Genomic DNA, 16,359 nt, shown 5'->3' with positions numbered 1-16,359 from the left:
TGAATGCCATTCCTAATTTAATTATATAATCTAATATATTAATTTTATTTTTTAAATATTCATATTATATTAATGTAATTTTATAATATTTAAAATTATAGAATTTTATGTGGGATTCTCACATAGTGGAGGATAGGGTAGGACCTTTACCCCTTGGCAAAAGGAATAGTTTTACATGATTTTTACAGAAAAAAGTTTTATAGAGCAATAATTAATACGGCAAAATCTTATAGGACTCTTTGGGGGAGTGTCAAAGAAGTGTGTCTGTTTATAGAGGTTTTAGTTATTTTAGTCTTTTATTTATGTTAAAGAAGTGTGTTTGAGTAAAAAAAAACTTTCAAACTCCAACTTAGGGTTTTAAGATATTAGAGAGTCAATTAAGTTAGCAACTAAGGGAGAATTAAATTGGGATTCAAAAGGAGTTTACGAATTCATGAACATGAATTTACGATATACATGACAACATCAAGGAGTTCAACAAAATTCTGAATTCAAGCATGCACCAAACTCAAAACTACTCGATTTTGCATGAGGGGTAACTGTCTTTAAAACGGATCTAGTATTGATTCTAACATGACTTTGAATGATTTAAGATAGTAAAAAATGGATTTCAACCACTTGTCTGATGTAAGGCCTTGTTGAAATTTGAAAAAGACCAACATTGTACCTCCTCTAATGGCTGGAATGTTGTCTCCTTTGCATACTTCAATACCTTTGAACAACTTTTGGTTTATAACCCTAGAATCCCTACTCTGATGACATGTTATATTCTAGTGTTTCATCATTAGAAGGTCTAGGGTTTAGAAGAAGAAGAAAAGAGAAAAAGTAGAAGAGAGAAAATAGATCAAAGAGGGCAAGCCAGAGTAGGATGAACTTGATATAAGATTAGGGTTTTAGGGGGAAAAGAGAGCACGTTATGAGCTCTCCCCCTCACTTTGTTATTTATAGATGAGCAGGCTGGAAGCATTAGTACATGAAGGGAAAAAAAGAACTCAAACTTTTACATAGTTTTACCCTATGTCATTCCACTTAATTACATAGAATATCACTCACACAACTTTAAGAGGTTTGGAATAAGAGAGAAAGGAAGCAGAGAGAAGTGAAGGAGAGGAAAAAAGGGAGCAAGAGAGATCTAAAAGGAAAACAGAGAAGAAGAGATGAAAAAATAGGCAAGAGGTGCTAGGCATGAATTTGAGATGGGAAAAAGAGATTTAGTGACGACTTGACGGGTGTTTTTCCTTTAACCAACACATCCATTTATAACATTATTTGGAGAACTTTTTAATCAACTAGGATTACATAACTCAAGGAGTGATTCTAGGAAATTGAAAGGATTACATAAATCCAAGAGATATTCGAGGAATTAAAAGATTACATCAATTTAGGATCTTATCTTATCAAGAATAGGGGGCATTTCCCCTTTTTGCTCTCAGGCCCCGTGATCCTTTGGCATCTTCCTTTTTCTCCCTCAAACCCTATGCCCCTCATTTCTTGGAGGTGGCACTTTCTATTTTGTTATGGCTTCTAATTATATTTTTCCTGTCTTCTTGTTTTCTACTTTTCTTCTTCTCGTCTCTTTGAGGGTATTTTTGGGTTTCTATCAATCCATCCCTCTTGAGTATCAACCTTGTCCTCAAGGTTGAAAGTCGATAAATCCTAGAAGGAAATTATCGTCACATGTCCAAAGTGGTGTTCCCTAGTTTTCTCAAAAAACTAAATCAATTGCCACTTATACCCTTAAGTTGGCACCCCTTAGACTTTTAAATATAAATGTCCCCCAAATTAGAATTTGTACCTTTCCCATGGCTCGGTATTTACATACATTTGGGCTTTATCAAATCTTACAAGACACTAGAAGGCATTCTATTAATAAGAAAAAATATAGTAAGAACAATATATGGTCTATGTTAAGAAATAGTCCCACATAGATTAGTAAGTACAAAGATCTTGAGTTTATTAATTGGTAAAAAAGTTTTCTAAGTTTGGTAGTCATTTTGGGATAGGGTCTTCGACCCAATTTAACATGGTATCAGAGCGGGTACTCATATGTAGGCCGGCACCTAAACTATCTACTTGTAGAACAACAAAAGATGGCCTACAAAAGATTCTGAAGACATCTTACTGTATCATGTATTTGGTTTTGCGTTAAGTGTCATAGTTACGTCGACTTTGTTTTTGTAAGAGAGTAAATTTCTATATCCCCTTGAATGTCCCTAAATGGTTAAGAAGCAATTAGTAGTAATTAGTAAGTTTTTAAATATATATTTGAATTTTTATGTAAATGTTTAAACTATATATTGCTTTTGTACTTAGCTATTTAGAAAATGAATGCCATTCCTAATTTAATTATATAATCTAATATATTAATTTTATTTTTTAAATATTCATATTATATTAATGTAATTTTATAATATTTAAAATTATAGAATTTTATGTGGGATTCTCACATAGTGGAGGATAGGGTAGGACCTTTACCCCCCGGCAAAAGGAATAGTTTTACATGATTTTTACAGAAAAAAGTTTTATAGAGCAATAATTAATACGGCAAAATCTTATAGGACTCTTTGGGGGAGTGACAAAGAAGTGTGTCTGTTTATAGAGGTTTTAGTTATTTTAGTCTTTTATTTATGTTAAAGAAGTGTGTTTGAGTAAAAAAAAACTTTCAAACCCCAACTTAGGGTTTTAAGAGATTAGAGAGTCAATTAAGTTAGCAACTAAGGGAGAATTAAATTGGGATTCAAAAGGAGTTTACGAATTCATGAACATGAATTTACGATATACAAGACAACATCAAGGAGTTCAACAAAATTCTGAATTCAGGCATGCACCAAACTCAAAACTACTCGATTTTGCATGAGGGGTAACTGTCATTAAAACGGATCTAGTATTGATTCTAACATGACTTTGAATGATTTAAGATAGTAAAAAATGGATTTCAACCACTTGTCTGATGTAGGGCCTTGTTGAAATTTGAAAAAGACCAACATTGTACCTCCTCTAATGGCTGGAATGTTGTCTCCTTTGCATACTTCAATACCTTTGAACAACTTTTGGTTTATAACCCTAGAATCCCTACTCTGATGACATGTTATATTCTAGTGTTTCATCATTAGAAGGTCTAGGGTTTAGAAGAAGAAGAAAAGAGAAAAAGTAGAAGAGAGAAAATAGATCAAAGAGGGCAAGCCAGAGTAGGATGAGCTTGATATAAAATTAGGGTTTTAGGGGGAAAAGAGAGCACGTTATGAGCTCTCCCCCTCACTTCGTTATTTATAGATGAGCAGGCCGGAAGCATTAGTACATGAAGGGAAAAAGAGAACTCAAACTTTTACATAGTTTTACCCTATGTCATTCCACTTAATTACATAGAATATCACTCACACATCTTTAAGAGGTTTGGAATAAGAGAGAAAGGAAGCAGAGAGAAGTGAAGGAGAGGAAAAAAGGGAGCAAGAGAGATCTAAAAGGAAAACAGAGAAGAAGAGATGAAAAAATAGGCAAGAGGTGCTAGGCATGAATTTGAGATGGGAAAAAGAGATTTAGTCACGGCTTGACTGGTGTTCTTCCTTCAACCAACACATCCATTTATAACATTATTTGGAGAACTCCTTAATTAACTAGGATTACATAACTCAAGGAGAGATTCTAGGAAATTGAAAGGATTACATAAATCCAAGCGATATTCTAGGAATTAAAAGATTACATCAATTTAGGATCTTATCTTATCGAGAATAGGGGGCATTTCCCCTTTTTGCTCTCAGGCCCCGTGATCCCTTGGCATCTTCCTTTTTCTCCCTCAAACCCTATGCCCCTCGTTTCTTGAAGGTGGCACTTTCTATTTTGTTATGGCTTCTAATTATATTTTTCTTGTCTTCTTGTTTTCTACTTTTCTTCTTCTTTTGTCTCTTTGAGGGTATTTTTGGGTTTCTATCATTCTATCCCTCTTAAGTATGATACCTTGTCCTCAAGGTTGAAAGTCGATGAATCCTAGAAGGAAATTATCGTCACATGTCCAAAGTGGTGTCCCCTAGTTTTCTCAAAAAACTAAATCAATTGCCACTTATGCCCTTAAGTTGGCACCCCTTAGACTTTTAAAAATAAATGTCCCCCAAATTAGAATTTGTACCTTTCCCATGGCTCGGTATTTACATAAATTTGGGCTTTATCAAATCTTACAAGACACTAGAAGGCATTCTATTAATAAGAAAAAATGTAGTAAGAACAATATATGGTCTATATAATTGAGGAACATTCATGGACAACTTGAGAGTCCTTGCAATATTCACTAGGTGCCTATTTTTTCTTTCTTAAACATCATTCTATTGTGGTATATAAGCAAGAGATGATTGATAAATGACCCTTTTTTTACATAGATTGAAATTGAGAAGAGAATTCTTTTTATCATTATTAGATAAAAAACCTGAATTTTCTTATGAAATTCGGTTTTCTACCATGGAACAAAAAGATTCAAAGATAGTAAACACTTTTGATATATCTTTCATTAAGTATAAACACGACACTATAGAATAATCATCCACAAATAAAAACAATATTTGGATTGAGAAATATTTGGCCGTTGACTAGTCCTCAAACGTCTGAGTGAAATAAAAAAACAGAGCTTGAAGATACTTTATCTTACATGAATAGGAAAGCAAATCCGTGATGCTTCCCAAGCTCACAAAACTCATAAGATAACTAAGTAAGATATTTAAAAGAAGGAAAACTTGACAAGGACGGATGGCCAACCTAATTATACCACTGATTTACTTATTGATTTGTTGTTGCTATAGCTGTCAAAATTGAAGACTCCAGGAAGTAAATACCCCCTCTCATGGCGGCCACCAATCACCTATTTCGTCTTAATGTCTTAAAACACATAATGTAAAGGAAAAAAATGTTATAGAACAATTTAGCTTCTATGTTAATTGGCTAACAAACATGAGATTTAGTGCAAAACTGTAGAACAAACAAGGCATTGGAAAGTGATAAGGAAGAGGATATGGTAGAAGTACCAGTACCCTAAACTTTGGTTTGGGACCTATCTGCAATAGATACAAATCGATCTGTAGTACAAGGAGACAATGAAGATAAATTTCTAATTTTACCGGTAAGATGTTTAAAAACTCCTAAGTCAATAATCCAAAGAGAAAAACTAGAACATGAGACGAGAGTACGTGCCAGCAATAACAACTGTAGTTGTAGGAACACTTTGAGGGGTAACCATTAATGTTTAATTTTATCGAACAGATTATAATCCTCTTCTATAAAGAGTTTACCTTTTGAAAGATTTAAAGGGACTTTTCGTTAGTTTCTACAATAGAGATAAATGCTTGATTAGCTTCGAAAAAATCCAATTTACTATGTAGATTCCAACACCTCTCTACCACATGGTTAATCAAACTACAAAAGGTAGGCTTCCTATTTTGACCAGCATTAGAAGAATTGCACCACCACTTCTTCCTCTACCTCTACCACATGACCTGCCACCTCTTCCTCTTCCTCGGCCAAAGTTGTTACTCCTCCTTCCTTGGGAGAACATAATTGAATTTTCTATAGGCTCTTACTGAGATAAGGATCCCTTAGACTCAAATCTTAAGCATGACGACACAAACATAACATATATCTCCTGCCACCTGCTGTCATACGATGCCAAAGATGGGAGCTCACGAGTGAGGACCATAATCTCTCTCCTGTTGATGATTGAAGTTTAACAAAAATCAACACTAAAATGAGTCAAAGAATGATGAAAGCATAGCAATGAAGACATTGGTCAAATCCATTGAATATGAATTGAACCTTCCTTTTCAACATTTACCCTCCAAAATGCTGAAGAAACTTGGTTCTCTTGCCTGCGATGTAACCATTATAGTATTAAAACAAAAACTAAAAAAGCCAGTCCAATCACATTCTCACAGGATCAATCTGAACAATGGCGAAGAAAATAAGAAAATTTTACGCAGGTGTTAACATCTTACAACCCACAATTACTGCTCGTAGTAAATGCCACAGAAATGCAGAACGACAGTCGGAGATGATCTATGGAAAGAAGAGACTTTCTTGATGAAGCAAGGGGATAGAAAAGGGACGTAAGTAGGGAGAAAGAATCTGCTGATGGTGCTCGTGAATAATTTACCCCACCGGTGCTGCGCTTTCCCAGCGGAAGCTTGCTGACGTTTGTCGTTGTTTCCCTTGAAAGTATTAAAACTAAGCCATAAGCGATCTCAGAATTACTGCTTACTTGGCCAACTAACGCGATGCACCTGAACGCGAATCGAATCCGAGTACTATATATTTGGCAAACTTATGCATCACGGATTCACTTCAGAGACATTCATTCAAAGAAGGGAGAGATTAAATATGTCCACAACCATCAACCATGTAAAGTGAACATGAAAAATCACTAAACACAAGGAAGCAACTTTGCTATTTAACATTAAAAAAATCTACAGACCAGCAATTTAAAGCATGGCACCAAAAAATAAAGTAGGAAAAAAGACCAAAGGCAAAAAAGAAACATCGAGAAAATTATCATTATCATCATACATAATGGTTGTAGTCGATATTACTTACACCAATTGCTGCTTTGTGGCTTCCATCCTTTCTAACAAACCTGCAATGTCTGCTTCCATCCTCAACTTCATCTTGTAATAATCACATTGTGAGTTCTCCAACATGTTGAGGTCTTCAAGCTTCTTTCTCCTTCTCTCCTCAGTCTCCTGCAAGCACAGCTTGGCAAGCTTCCCAGTATATTCTTCCTCAAGCTTCTCACTCTTTACACGAACCAACTGTCCATACCCCTCAGCTTCCCTTCTTGCATCATCTGCCTTACTTTGGAACATTCTTGCTTCTGCTTCTTTTATGCGTACAATGGTTTCAAGGCTGTCAAACTCATCCTTCTTCAAAATCCCATATCTCAGTTCTGGCTCAAGCTTTTTCTCCTGACGTTCGTTTTTGCTTGGTTGTATGTGTTGCTGAGTATCTTTGCTTATGTTGCAAGTGAGGCTTGATAGGTCAGATATGGGAGGAGGAATAGCAACTTCCACCCTTGGGCCAGGACCTGCCATTTGAGCCAATTCTTTGGAGGAGCTGCCTGAATTAGAAAATTCTGTGCCACCATCTGTGAAAAGAGTAGAAAAGGCGTGTTAGAAAATATGTCCAGGGATATTTGGTTATTTCACTACTTCCAAAGTTTTATTTCTATATGTAATCTTGTTCTATGCATCGAGTTATATCTATGGTTTAATTTTCATGTAAATAAGATACATAATTAGGGAGATAAAAGGAGAACAAGTACTACTATATGTATAGGGGTATTCTTGTAATTTTGCTCAAACCCTATTCATTAAATAGAGCTGGGGGCCAATGAGCTCTCTTTAGAGCTTTTCTCAATCCTATAGATGATCTTCACATGGGATTCCAGCATGGGCTAACTCCACTATCCATGATAGTGGGAGTGGTCATTCTAACTCTTCTACCTCTGTTACATCAAGAACTCCGGATGAGATGCAACAACTGATACAACAACAACAATAGATTGCACAGCGGATGGCTCAAATCTCTATTACCTCACCTTCAGCATCTGTAGTTCATACTTTCATCCTTGTTTCTATACCTATTGGTGCTAGCTCAGGTATGTCAGCCTACCATGTTCACTCACCACCATCCTGGGTTCTTGAGTCAAGGACCTCTAGGCATATGTTAGGTATGTCGTTACTATTTTCTTATTATATAAAAAATGTAAATCAAGCTAAAGGATCTACCTCTCTAGTACAAGGAGTACGTAATATCACTCTAGCCTCCTTATCTCCTCAGTCAGTGTTTCTTGTCCCCAAATTTCCTTTAAATTTGTTATCTATAGTCGGCTAGCCAAATCTATGAATAGTTCTCTCACTTTTTATCCTACTCACTGTGTTTTTTAGAATCTTGCAACGAAGAAAATGATTGGTTCTGCTCATGAAAGGGATGGACTATATTATATGGATAGCCACCGACCAAATAACATTCAGGCATTACACTCGGTAGATTCTCCTCTATAGTGACACTTGCGACTAGGTCATCTATCTGCAACAAAACTAATTCATGTTTTCCTAGAGTTTCCTTCTAATCTTTCATTTCAGTGTGAGTCATGTCAACTAGGCCAACATCACAAAAGTTCCTTCCAAGTCTCACCTTACAAATCTAGTCATTTGTTTGAGATTGTACACTTCGACATCTAGGGTCCTTGTCCTATGAATAGTTAGTTTGGCCATAGGTATTTTATTTCTTTATTGATGATTTTTGTACATGCACTTGGATTTACCTCCTTAGGGAGAAATCTAAGGTTTTTTATGTATTCAAACTTTACAATGAAATAAAGAGTCAGTTTGCTGCATTACTCCATATTTTACATATTGACAATGGCCTTGAAATTCATGAATCATAAATTTCATATTTTTGTCAAAGCCAAGGAATTATTCATCAGACGTTCTGTGTTTTCACTCCTCTACAAAATGGAGTGGCTAAACATAAGAATCGTCATTTATTGGAAGTTGCTAGGACAACGATGATACACATGAATATACCCAAGTCCTACTAGGGTGATTTTGTACTTACTGCCTTTTTTTTTATCAATAAGGTAAAATTCCTATTCAGGTCCTTTTACCATTAGTTCCACTATTTCCGATCTCTCCTTGGATGTTTGGTTGTGTCTATTTTGCACATGTATTGGGACCTCCAGAGATAAGTTGTCACTAGGACCTGTTAAATGTATATTTTTGGATACTCTTGAACATAGAAGGGATATAAATGTCTTTGCCCATCCACTAAAAAAACCTTTATGTCAGCATATGTTACATTTTTTGAAAATGATCCCTTCTCTATGTCTACTTCTTTATCCTTAGCTCCCATTGTACCTTCTAACCATGGATATGTTATTCCTATACCAGTTGATGAACCCATTGGACCTTCACAAGCTGTCATTGTTGAGAAACATTTACAGGAGTATAAGCGTAGGAAAGAAGTTTCATCTTAGGCTTCAGATTCCTCTCTCACATCAGACCATGACTCTGAATCATCTAAGGATCCTGATGTTAGTGACTTACATCTTCCTATTGCACTTAGGAAAAGTGTCAGAAAAGGTACATGGTATCTACTATTTCATTCTGTGTCTTTGGTTCCTTATTTGACAACTATAAAAAGTTTGTTTTGTCCATCTCTACCAGCACTATTCTTTCATTAGTACAGGAAGCTTTTTTATCCCTCCAACAAAAGCAAGTTATGGATGGTGAAATGGAAGCATTAGTAGATCGGGGTACCTGGAAACTATGTGTTTACCTTCAGGGTAATAGTTGTTGGTTACAAATGGGTGTATATGGCAAAAAATAATGTTGATGGCTCGGTTGAGCGGTATAAAGCTCGGTTGGTAGCTAAAGGGTACACTCAAACTTATGGCATAGATGTGTTTGAGACTTTTTCACTTGTTGTCCAGTTATCTTTTGTTCGTATTTTGATCTCAGTTGCAGTGAATCAAGGATGACCCTTATGTCAATTAGACATAAAAAATGACTTCTTGTATGGTAATTTGGAAGAAGAGGTATACATGGAACAACCTTCGGGGTATGTTACTAAGGGAGAAAAAGATAAAGTTTGTAAACTCAAGAAAGCAATTTATAGGCTAAAGCAGAGTCAATGAGCTTGGTTTGAAAAATTCAGCAAAGTTGTAATAACTATGGGATTCTCGAGGAGTTAATGAAGAAGTCATCTGGAATTGTAGTGCTATTATGTAGATGACATTATTCTATCTGGGAGTGATATTTCTGGTATAGAGGACACTAAGTCTCACTTAGCTACAATTTTTCAACCCAAGGACTTGGGGCCATTGAAATACTTTCTAAGCATTGCAGTGGCAAAGGAGTTGTAATGACACAACAAAAATATATAACTGATATACTCCAAGAGCATGGTTTGCTGGGAGCCAAACCAACTGATACTCCAATGGATGTGGGACATAATCTTCACGTGATTAGAGTGCAGAATTAAATGACAGAACACAAAATCAGAAGTTAGTGGGTAAGTTCATATCTGCCACAATTACTAGACATGATATTTCATTTGCAGTGAGTATAGTGAGTCAGTTTATGGAGCATCCTCACAAAATACATCTAGAAACCGTGCCAAGAATTTTGAGGTATATTAAAGGGACACCAGGTAAGAGTCTTTTCTTTAGACCCAATGGTCATATGAAGATTGAAGTTTTCTCTGATGCAGATTACACTGGTTCCAAACTGGACAGGAAGTCAACCTCTGGTTATTGTGTTTTCTTAGGAGACAACCTCATCAGTTGAAAAAGTAAAAAAAAAAAAAAAAATGGTGTGGCATGATCTCGTGCTAAAGCTGAATACAAGGCAATGACTCACATAGTGAGTGAGTTGATGTGTGTCAAATCCGTCTCACAGGAATTGGGTTTCTACCACAGTGAACCGATGAGTGTGTTCTATGATAATCAAGCAACTATCCTCATTGCAATCATTCCAGTCTTCCATGAGAAGACAAAACACATAGAAGTAGACTGTCACTTTATTCGAGATGTTGTGATGAAAGAGATAGTTACCCCATTTGTCCGATCTGGAAATAGCTACGAGATATCTTCACCGAGGCTCTAAGTAAGCAAGGACTCCTGGATATATACGCTCTAGCTTGAAGGGGAGTGTTAGAAAATATGTCCAAGGGGAATATTTTGGTCATTTTACTACTTTCATAGTTTTATTTCTAAACATAATCTTGTTCTATGCATTGAATTATGTCTATGGTTTAATTTTCATGTACATAGGACACATAGTTAGGAAGATATAAGGAGAATAAGCATTATTGAATGTATAGGGGTATTCTTATAATTTTGCTCAACTCTACTCATTAAATAGAATTGGGGGTCGTGCTCTTTGGAACTTTTCTCAATCTCTCTCTTCTCCTTCTCTCTCCTTCTCACTACTCTCTCCTTCCACCACCTAAAACCTCAACTTTTACAAGGTATTTAGCATATAGCTTAGTGAGGTAGAAAGTAATGTCTGTTGAAAGAGGGGAAGAAACAAATGATACCAAAAACACTACCTAAAGGACAAGAAGTTATCACATCATAATAAGCCTAGACGAAGAATGTGGGCCAAGGATTTCAAGGGTTCACACGCACAACAATTTAGCAGAATCCTAGAATTTTCACTTATGGAGAAAATATAGGATTAGAGAATGTCCCACCCAAATGCCCACTATCTCAAGACATTCAGAATCAGAAAACACATCAAAGTAGTGATATAAGAAAAATTGTTAGTACAAACTCAAGGGATGGAAAAGAGTCTTATTTTTAAAGCTAAAATTTAGTTGCATCAGAGTGGTAAGAAATGAAAAATTGTCAAACATACAAATCTGTAAACAAGTGGTGATTCTCTCCACTCCTAAACTTCACAGCTTACTGTTCTAGTTTCCTGACATGTTTTCAGGGCCTACAATATTGACTTGGCGGCTTAATTCTAATGGTTCTAGCATACTTGATAAGATCTAACAGTTTATTTAAGAGAAGAGTATTGTTGACGTGAGTTGAAGGGCAGACAAGAAACAATGGACACCCAAAAATGATATAGTTTATGTTAAAATATCTGACATGGACCAAGGATTAGAACGAACCCCAACTTACTTGAGAAGAGACATCCTAATTTCAGCTAGTTATCTTGGAATAGACCTTAGCCCATCTTTCACATGATATCAGAGTAGGTACTACTACGTGAGCCTACACCAAAAAATTATCCATGTGCAGCAACCACAAAAAAAGCTTACATGAATACAGATCAAATTTTAGAAAGGTCTTGAGCTTATTCCTTATAAAGAGGCATCGTAACATTGGCCAGTCATTTTAGGATGGATTTGGACCCAACTTTAACAATTTAAAGAGGTGAGGAGAGACTTAAAGAAACGCCAACTACCAATAGAGTCAGTAAATGATGTAGCAAAATAGAAGGCTGCATTCATGTAGAAAAACCTGACATAGATAATAGGGTGAGGACCTCACAGTCACAATGCCCCATGCAGCAAAACCTAACATAGATAATAGGGTGAGGATCTCAAAGTGACAATGCCTCTGTAGATTCAATTTGTTTCTATATATCCTGAAAGGCAAAGAGCCTCAGAAATGGAACTCTCCATTGGCCTCCGATATGTTTTAATTTTTTTAAAAAAATTAAGATTTGTATCATATAAAAAAATTATTTAATATAGTAAGATTTTGATCCTAACGTTTTTAAATTATGTAGTAAGAGAAAATTCAGTTAGCACTCTGAATTTACAGTGCAAAGTTAGATCGATCAACTCAAAGCAACTCCGTTCTAAAGGCATCTTTTTTTTTTTGAAGGAAAGTGTGTGAATATTCTAAAGGCATCTTTAGAGATACTTAAAAAATTAATGCATAATAAAATGCATACTCAAAATATTGAAGTTTTTTCAACCTTGGTGCATGTGACAAGTTCATATAAACTACTCCATTATCATCATCATTAGGACTTTGCCCTACCTACAATAAACACCCTTCCCTGTTCTGCTCTATCATATTTTAGTTTCATTGTAGGTTGGCCATTCTTCAAGTCTTTCCTAAACATTTCACCCATGTCATTCTTGAGTTTCTCATTGTCTTTTACAGTCCCCAGAATCCACATGGACAAAACCTTCCAACTGATGCAATGCTTAATCATGTCTAACATGCCCAAAACCATCTAAAACAACTTTGGATGTTTCTCTCCTTCTTGACTGTGGGTACCCCATAGTTTTCCTCAAGCTGTTTGCTGTTTCCTTGTATTCAACATCTAGTTAAAGTGTCTACTTACCAAACTGAGACCCAACTTTTCCTCAGCATTTCAGTAGGCCTAGATTCTTGGCTTTAAGACAAAATTAACATGTTAAACATTATTGTTTTGTAGGTATATTGGAAACCATGTAAAAAACTAAATAAACTCTAAATCCAAACTTCAGGGGCTTTGGCAGGATTTTAAAACAAGAAGTGGCCAACATAGAGCGTCATATTTTATCAGGCATTTTAGATTCCATTCCCTCCTGCCTGGGCTGTGAGAGTTCACTAATAAAAACACGTATACCTTCATGGAACAGAGACTCAAACCTTTTTCTTGATAACCAAATTAAATCTGATTTATCGTCAAAGCAAAAAAGTAATTGTGAGATTAATGTAAAACTGATTAATTGAGCTTAAGTTTTCCTAGAATAGAATCCTTTCCACCAGAAAACTATGCTGCCACAGGTAGCGGACATAGCAGCCAGTATAGTCATGTTCAAAAATTCACCATAGAGTGAATCTAATAGTTCCTACCTTCCAACAAAAGAGACTAGTAGTGGAAGTAATTGAAGGCAGCAGTGTAAAATTTGTAACCAGGAAATGACCACAAAGAATGAGGACCATAGTTTTACTACTTTGGGTACGGGAAGATAGTTTTGGATATCTCTTTCTAAGATTAGACTAGAATAATCTTTCCAAACTATAGCTACTTGAACTACTCATAATGGAGATAGAAGAATGAAAAGAATAACGAATAAGAAACTAAATGTGAGAGAAAAGGAGGATAAGAAAAACAAGAAGATAGAAATTTGCCTCTTTTAGAATTCTACTTCTGTTCCAACAAAATTGAAATAGCAACTTGCTAGGTTAGTGAACAAATATGTAACCCTGCAAAGAGAGAAGAAAGAACAAATAGGAAGAAGGGTGATAAAATACAGATAAATTTCAGAGATAAGGAAATTTATGTTGGGTAACCTGAGATGAGAAGAAAATATGACATTTAGAAAATAAAGAGATATCTTTCAGTGATAATCTAGAAACAAAAGTTTGAAGGACCCAGATTGAAACTACAAAGAAAAGCATCCACATTAAAATGGTTAAGAAACTTACACTTGAAAAACAGCAGTATCTCATTACAGGCATCTGATGCAATGATGAGTTTCTTTTTAAGCTTGGACAGCAGCTCCTCTGCTTTATTGTGCAACTCTTTTTCTTTAAGATCTCTACTCGCGTGGAAGATCTTTCGCACACAGTCAAGCTCTTTTATAAGAGTTTCTAAACCCCAACCCTTGGCACACGACATAAATGCTTCCTTAACAAACCCAAACAATTCTGAAGCATGCCCACATCCAAGACAATTGAACTGCATCTCTGTGGTCCCTGTGGATCCTTTTGAGCTCTGGCCTGGCCTGATAAGGTTCATCTGAATGCCACATATAGCATGACACCAATGTGAACACACATCACACCCAACCCAACTACAAGTATTTGAGGCACAATCAAAGTTCATACAAATTGGACACATACAGGTGCTACAGAACCCCTTCTTTGTAGAGCAAATCTTGCAATCACAATCATCAACAGGCAATACACTTTTGCAATTAATATTCCTACACCTTGATAGCAAAAAGATCTCAATCAACTCGTTTGTAGGAACCACAGTCTTCCCTACTATATAATCCACAACGCCTGTTTTAATGGTGCTCAGGACATCTAATTGGACCTTGTGGCATTTCGATAGTGTCCCAGCAGTCAAGTCACTTCTCCTCTCAAGCCGCCTCTGCAAATTTGCAAATTCCTCCCGCTTTTCAGATCCCACCAGTAGACTTTTGAGATGCTCCTTTGCAGCATCTAATGTATCGTTTGTCACCTCTTGAAGTATCTGGGCCATGACAGGAACTGACTCACAAACTATATCTCGTAAAATCTTATCAGGTCCAGTATCTGAATTGACCAAAGCTTTGCCTCTGGAGTCGGATGAAACTGCATCTTTCCTGGGTCTTGCCGGTAATTCTGTAGGGAAGAATGAATGGTTTTCAGAGCTGGTGGTTCTGTAAAGATTGTTATTTCGGTTAGTATGGTTTGAGAAATTAACACCATTTTCAGCGGGTTTGAACCTACTATGAACTGATCCGTTGGTTCCTTCTCCACAGTACCAAATTTGATCAGTCTCCCTCCTGACACTCCCAATGGAATATTCATAATTCTCGGTGGAATTTCGAGTGAGAGAGCAACTTGGATTATGGGAAAGCTGGTGAGGATAAGAATAAGAGAGGGAGGCGGTAAAATCATCAGAACTTGTACGGGTATTGTTAGTCGACGGGGCCCAGGATTGAACACTGTGAGTGTTCTTAGGATTCGGCACTGGGTTTGACGAAGCTAGGGAGAGCGATACATCAGGAAGTGCTAGAGACAGATTGAGGGCCTCTATCTTCGGTTTTTTCTCGCACATTTTACCATCACTTTCAGCGTTACCACATAACACCCCTCTCTTAGACCCCTTGTTTTCATTTAATTGTAAGAAATCTCTCTCAACCCATCTATGGTTGTCCTCAGGAGAATCAGAAGCAACCTCCTTGCCCTTATATCTGCCTCTTTCCAAAGACCCAAGAAGGTTTGTACCTGAAGCCTCTTTATCTAGAATACCCAGTTTAGGGTTATCGCATAGGTAGCTCAAAGTCAACTCCTGAGAGCCCATTTTCGACGGTCTGGAAGAAAAAACAGAATTACCCACATCGGATTCCGGCAAAAGACGACTAGCCATCACCAAAAATTCCATCTTCTCATCTCGGTCTTCAAGATCATGTACCGGAAGAGAACTTTTAGGCTTCGCAGAGAGGTTTTCAGGACCAGCCGAGAACCCGTTCGGCAGATCGTTCCTGACGAACATGACGCAGATATTAGTTACTCAAACGTACCTTTGTTGAAGGTTAATGAAGACGGAAACGCTGCTTCTCCGGTGATCTGAACTCCCAACAACCCTTGCCCCCCGTCCCTTGGTAGCAAGTTTTCCTCACAGGAGTCAGGAGTCTAGACTCGACGACTCCATTTTCGGTGCCAAAGGAATGATTCCTGGCGTTTTTACACACTAGGCAGCAAGCTGAAGGCGACCACAGCATCAAATTACATAAATGACCCGTCTTGACTGCTGACCGATGTTAGATGCTCAGTGTCCCCCGAACCGGTCCCTCCGCTACGACTTACGACTTAACAAGTTGCAAGAGGAGAATATCGAACATACGAATTGCCATTAAGGCAGTTGAAAATAACTAAAACGCCAGTCTTTTTTGCAGTTCTCGTCGCCGGTGGATTTGATAGTGGGACAGTCATTTCCTGGACGGGTCGCCTTATCGGATGTTTGCCCTGCTGGTTATACGGTGGACAGGGGTAAGGTGTTGGCAGATATGAAAACCCGAAGTGCCCATCACAGGTAAAAACCTCGGCCTACGTTTTATGCAACTTTGGGGCATCCGGTATCTCTCTGCTAAATGTCGCCCCGATACGAAGCAAGAAATCTCTCTGCTCTGTACCGTGGATACAACTCAATTTGTGCC

At 36.9% G+C, this 16,359-nt stretch overlaps 1 protein-coding gene across 3 annotated transcripts; it reads right to left on the bottom strand.

The window, feature by feature from the left end:
* Positions 1-5,345: 5,345 nt before the first annotated feature.
* On the bottom strand, positions 5,346-15,858 carry LOC137960149 (protein OBERON 3-like). 3 transcript variants are annotated; one of them, XM_068807653.1, is made up of 4 exons: positions 13,916-15,858; positions 6,568-7,114; positions 5,794-5,846; positions 5,346-5,687 (listed from the first exon to the last, which is right to left on the bottom strand). In XM_068807653.1, exons 1-4 carry the CDS (start codon positions 15,693-15,695, stop codon positions 5,590-5,592), a joined length of 2,478 nt encoding a protein of 825 aa, XP_068663754.1. In that variant the 5' UTR covers positions 15,696-15,858; the 3' UTR covers positions 5,346-5,589. The 3 variants fall into 3 exon arrangements, with proteins under 3 accessions (XP_068663754.1, XP_068663755.1, XP_068663756.1); XM_068807654.1 differs by lacking the exon at positions 5,794-5,846 and having other exon boundaries at positions 5,346-5,633; XM_068807655.1 differs by lacking the exons at positions 5,346-5,687; positions 5,794-5,846 and having other exon boundaries at positions 6,382-7,114.
* Positions 15,859-16,359: the final 501 nt, after the last annotated feature.

The sequence above is a fragment of the Aristolochia californica genome, unplaced genomic scaffold (genome assembly GCF_029961685.1).
Source record: "Aristolochia californica isolate CCGP_79_NKW_82.1479 unplaced genomic scaffold, dmAriCali1.0.hap1 SCAF_3, whole genome shotgun sequence".
Taxonomy (NCBI): Eukaryota; Viridiplantae; Streptophyta; class Magnoliopsida; order Piperales; family Aristolochiaceae; genus Aristolochia; species Aristolochia californica.
Note: the sequence above shows the minus strand (reverse complement) of the source record. Positions and strands in the feature narration are given on the sequence as shown.

What these genes read in the sequence shown, in the direction of transcription:
- LOC137960149 (XM_068807653.1), bottom strand. Translation starts at nt 15,695, where the DNA reads ATGTTCGTCAGGAACGATCTGCCGAACGGGTTCTCGGCTGGTCCTGAA. An exon ending in GCCACAAAGCAGCAATTGGT is followed by an intron (nt 5,847 to 6,567) that starts GTAAGTAATATC and finishes GTTACATCGCAG; the next exon opens with GCAAGAGAACCAAGTTTCTT. An exon ending in GGTAAATGTTGAAAAGGAAG is followed by an intron (nt 5,688 to 5,793) that starts GTTCAATTCATA and finishes AATCATCAACAG; the next exon opens with GAGAGAGATTATGGTCCTCA.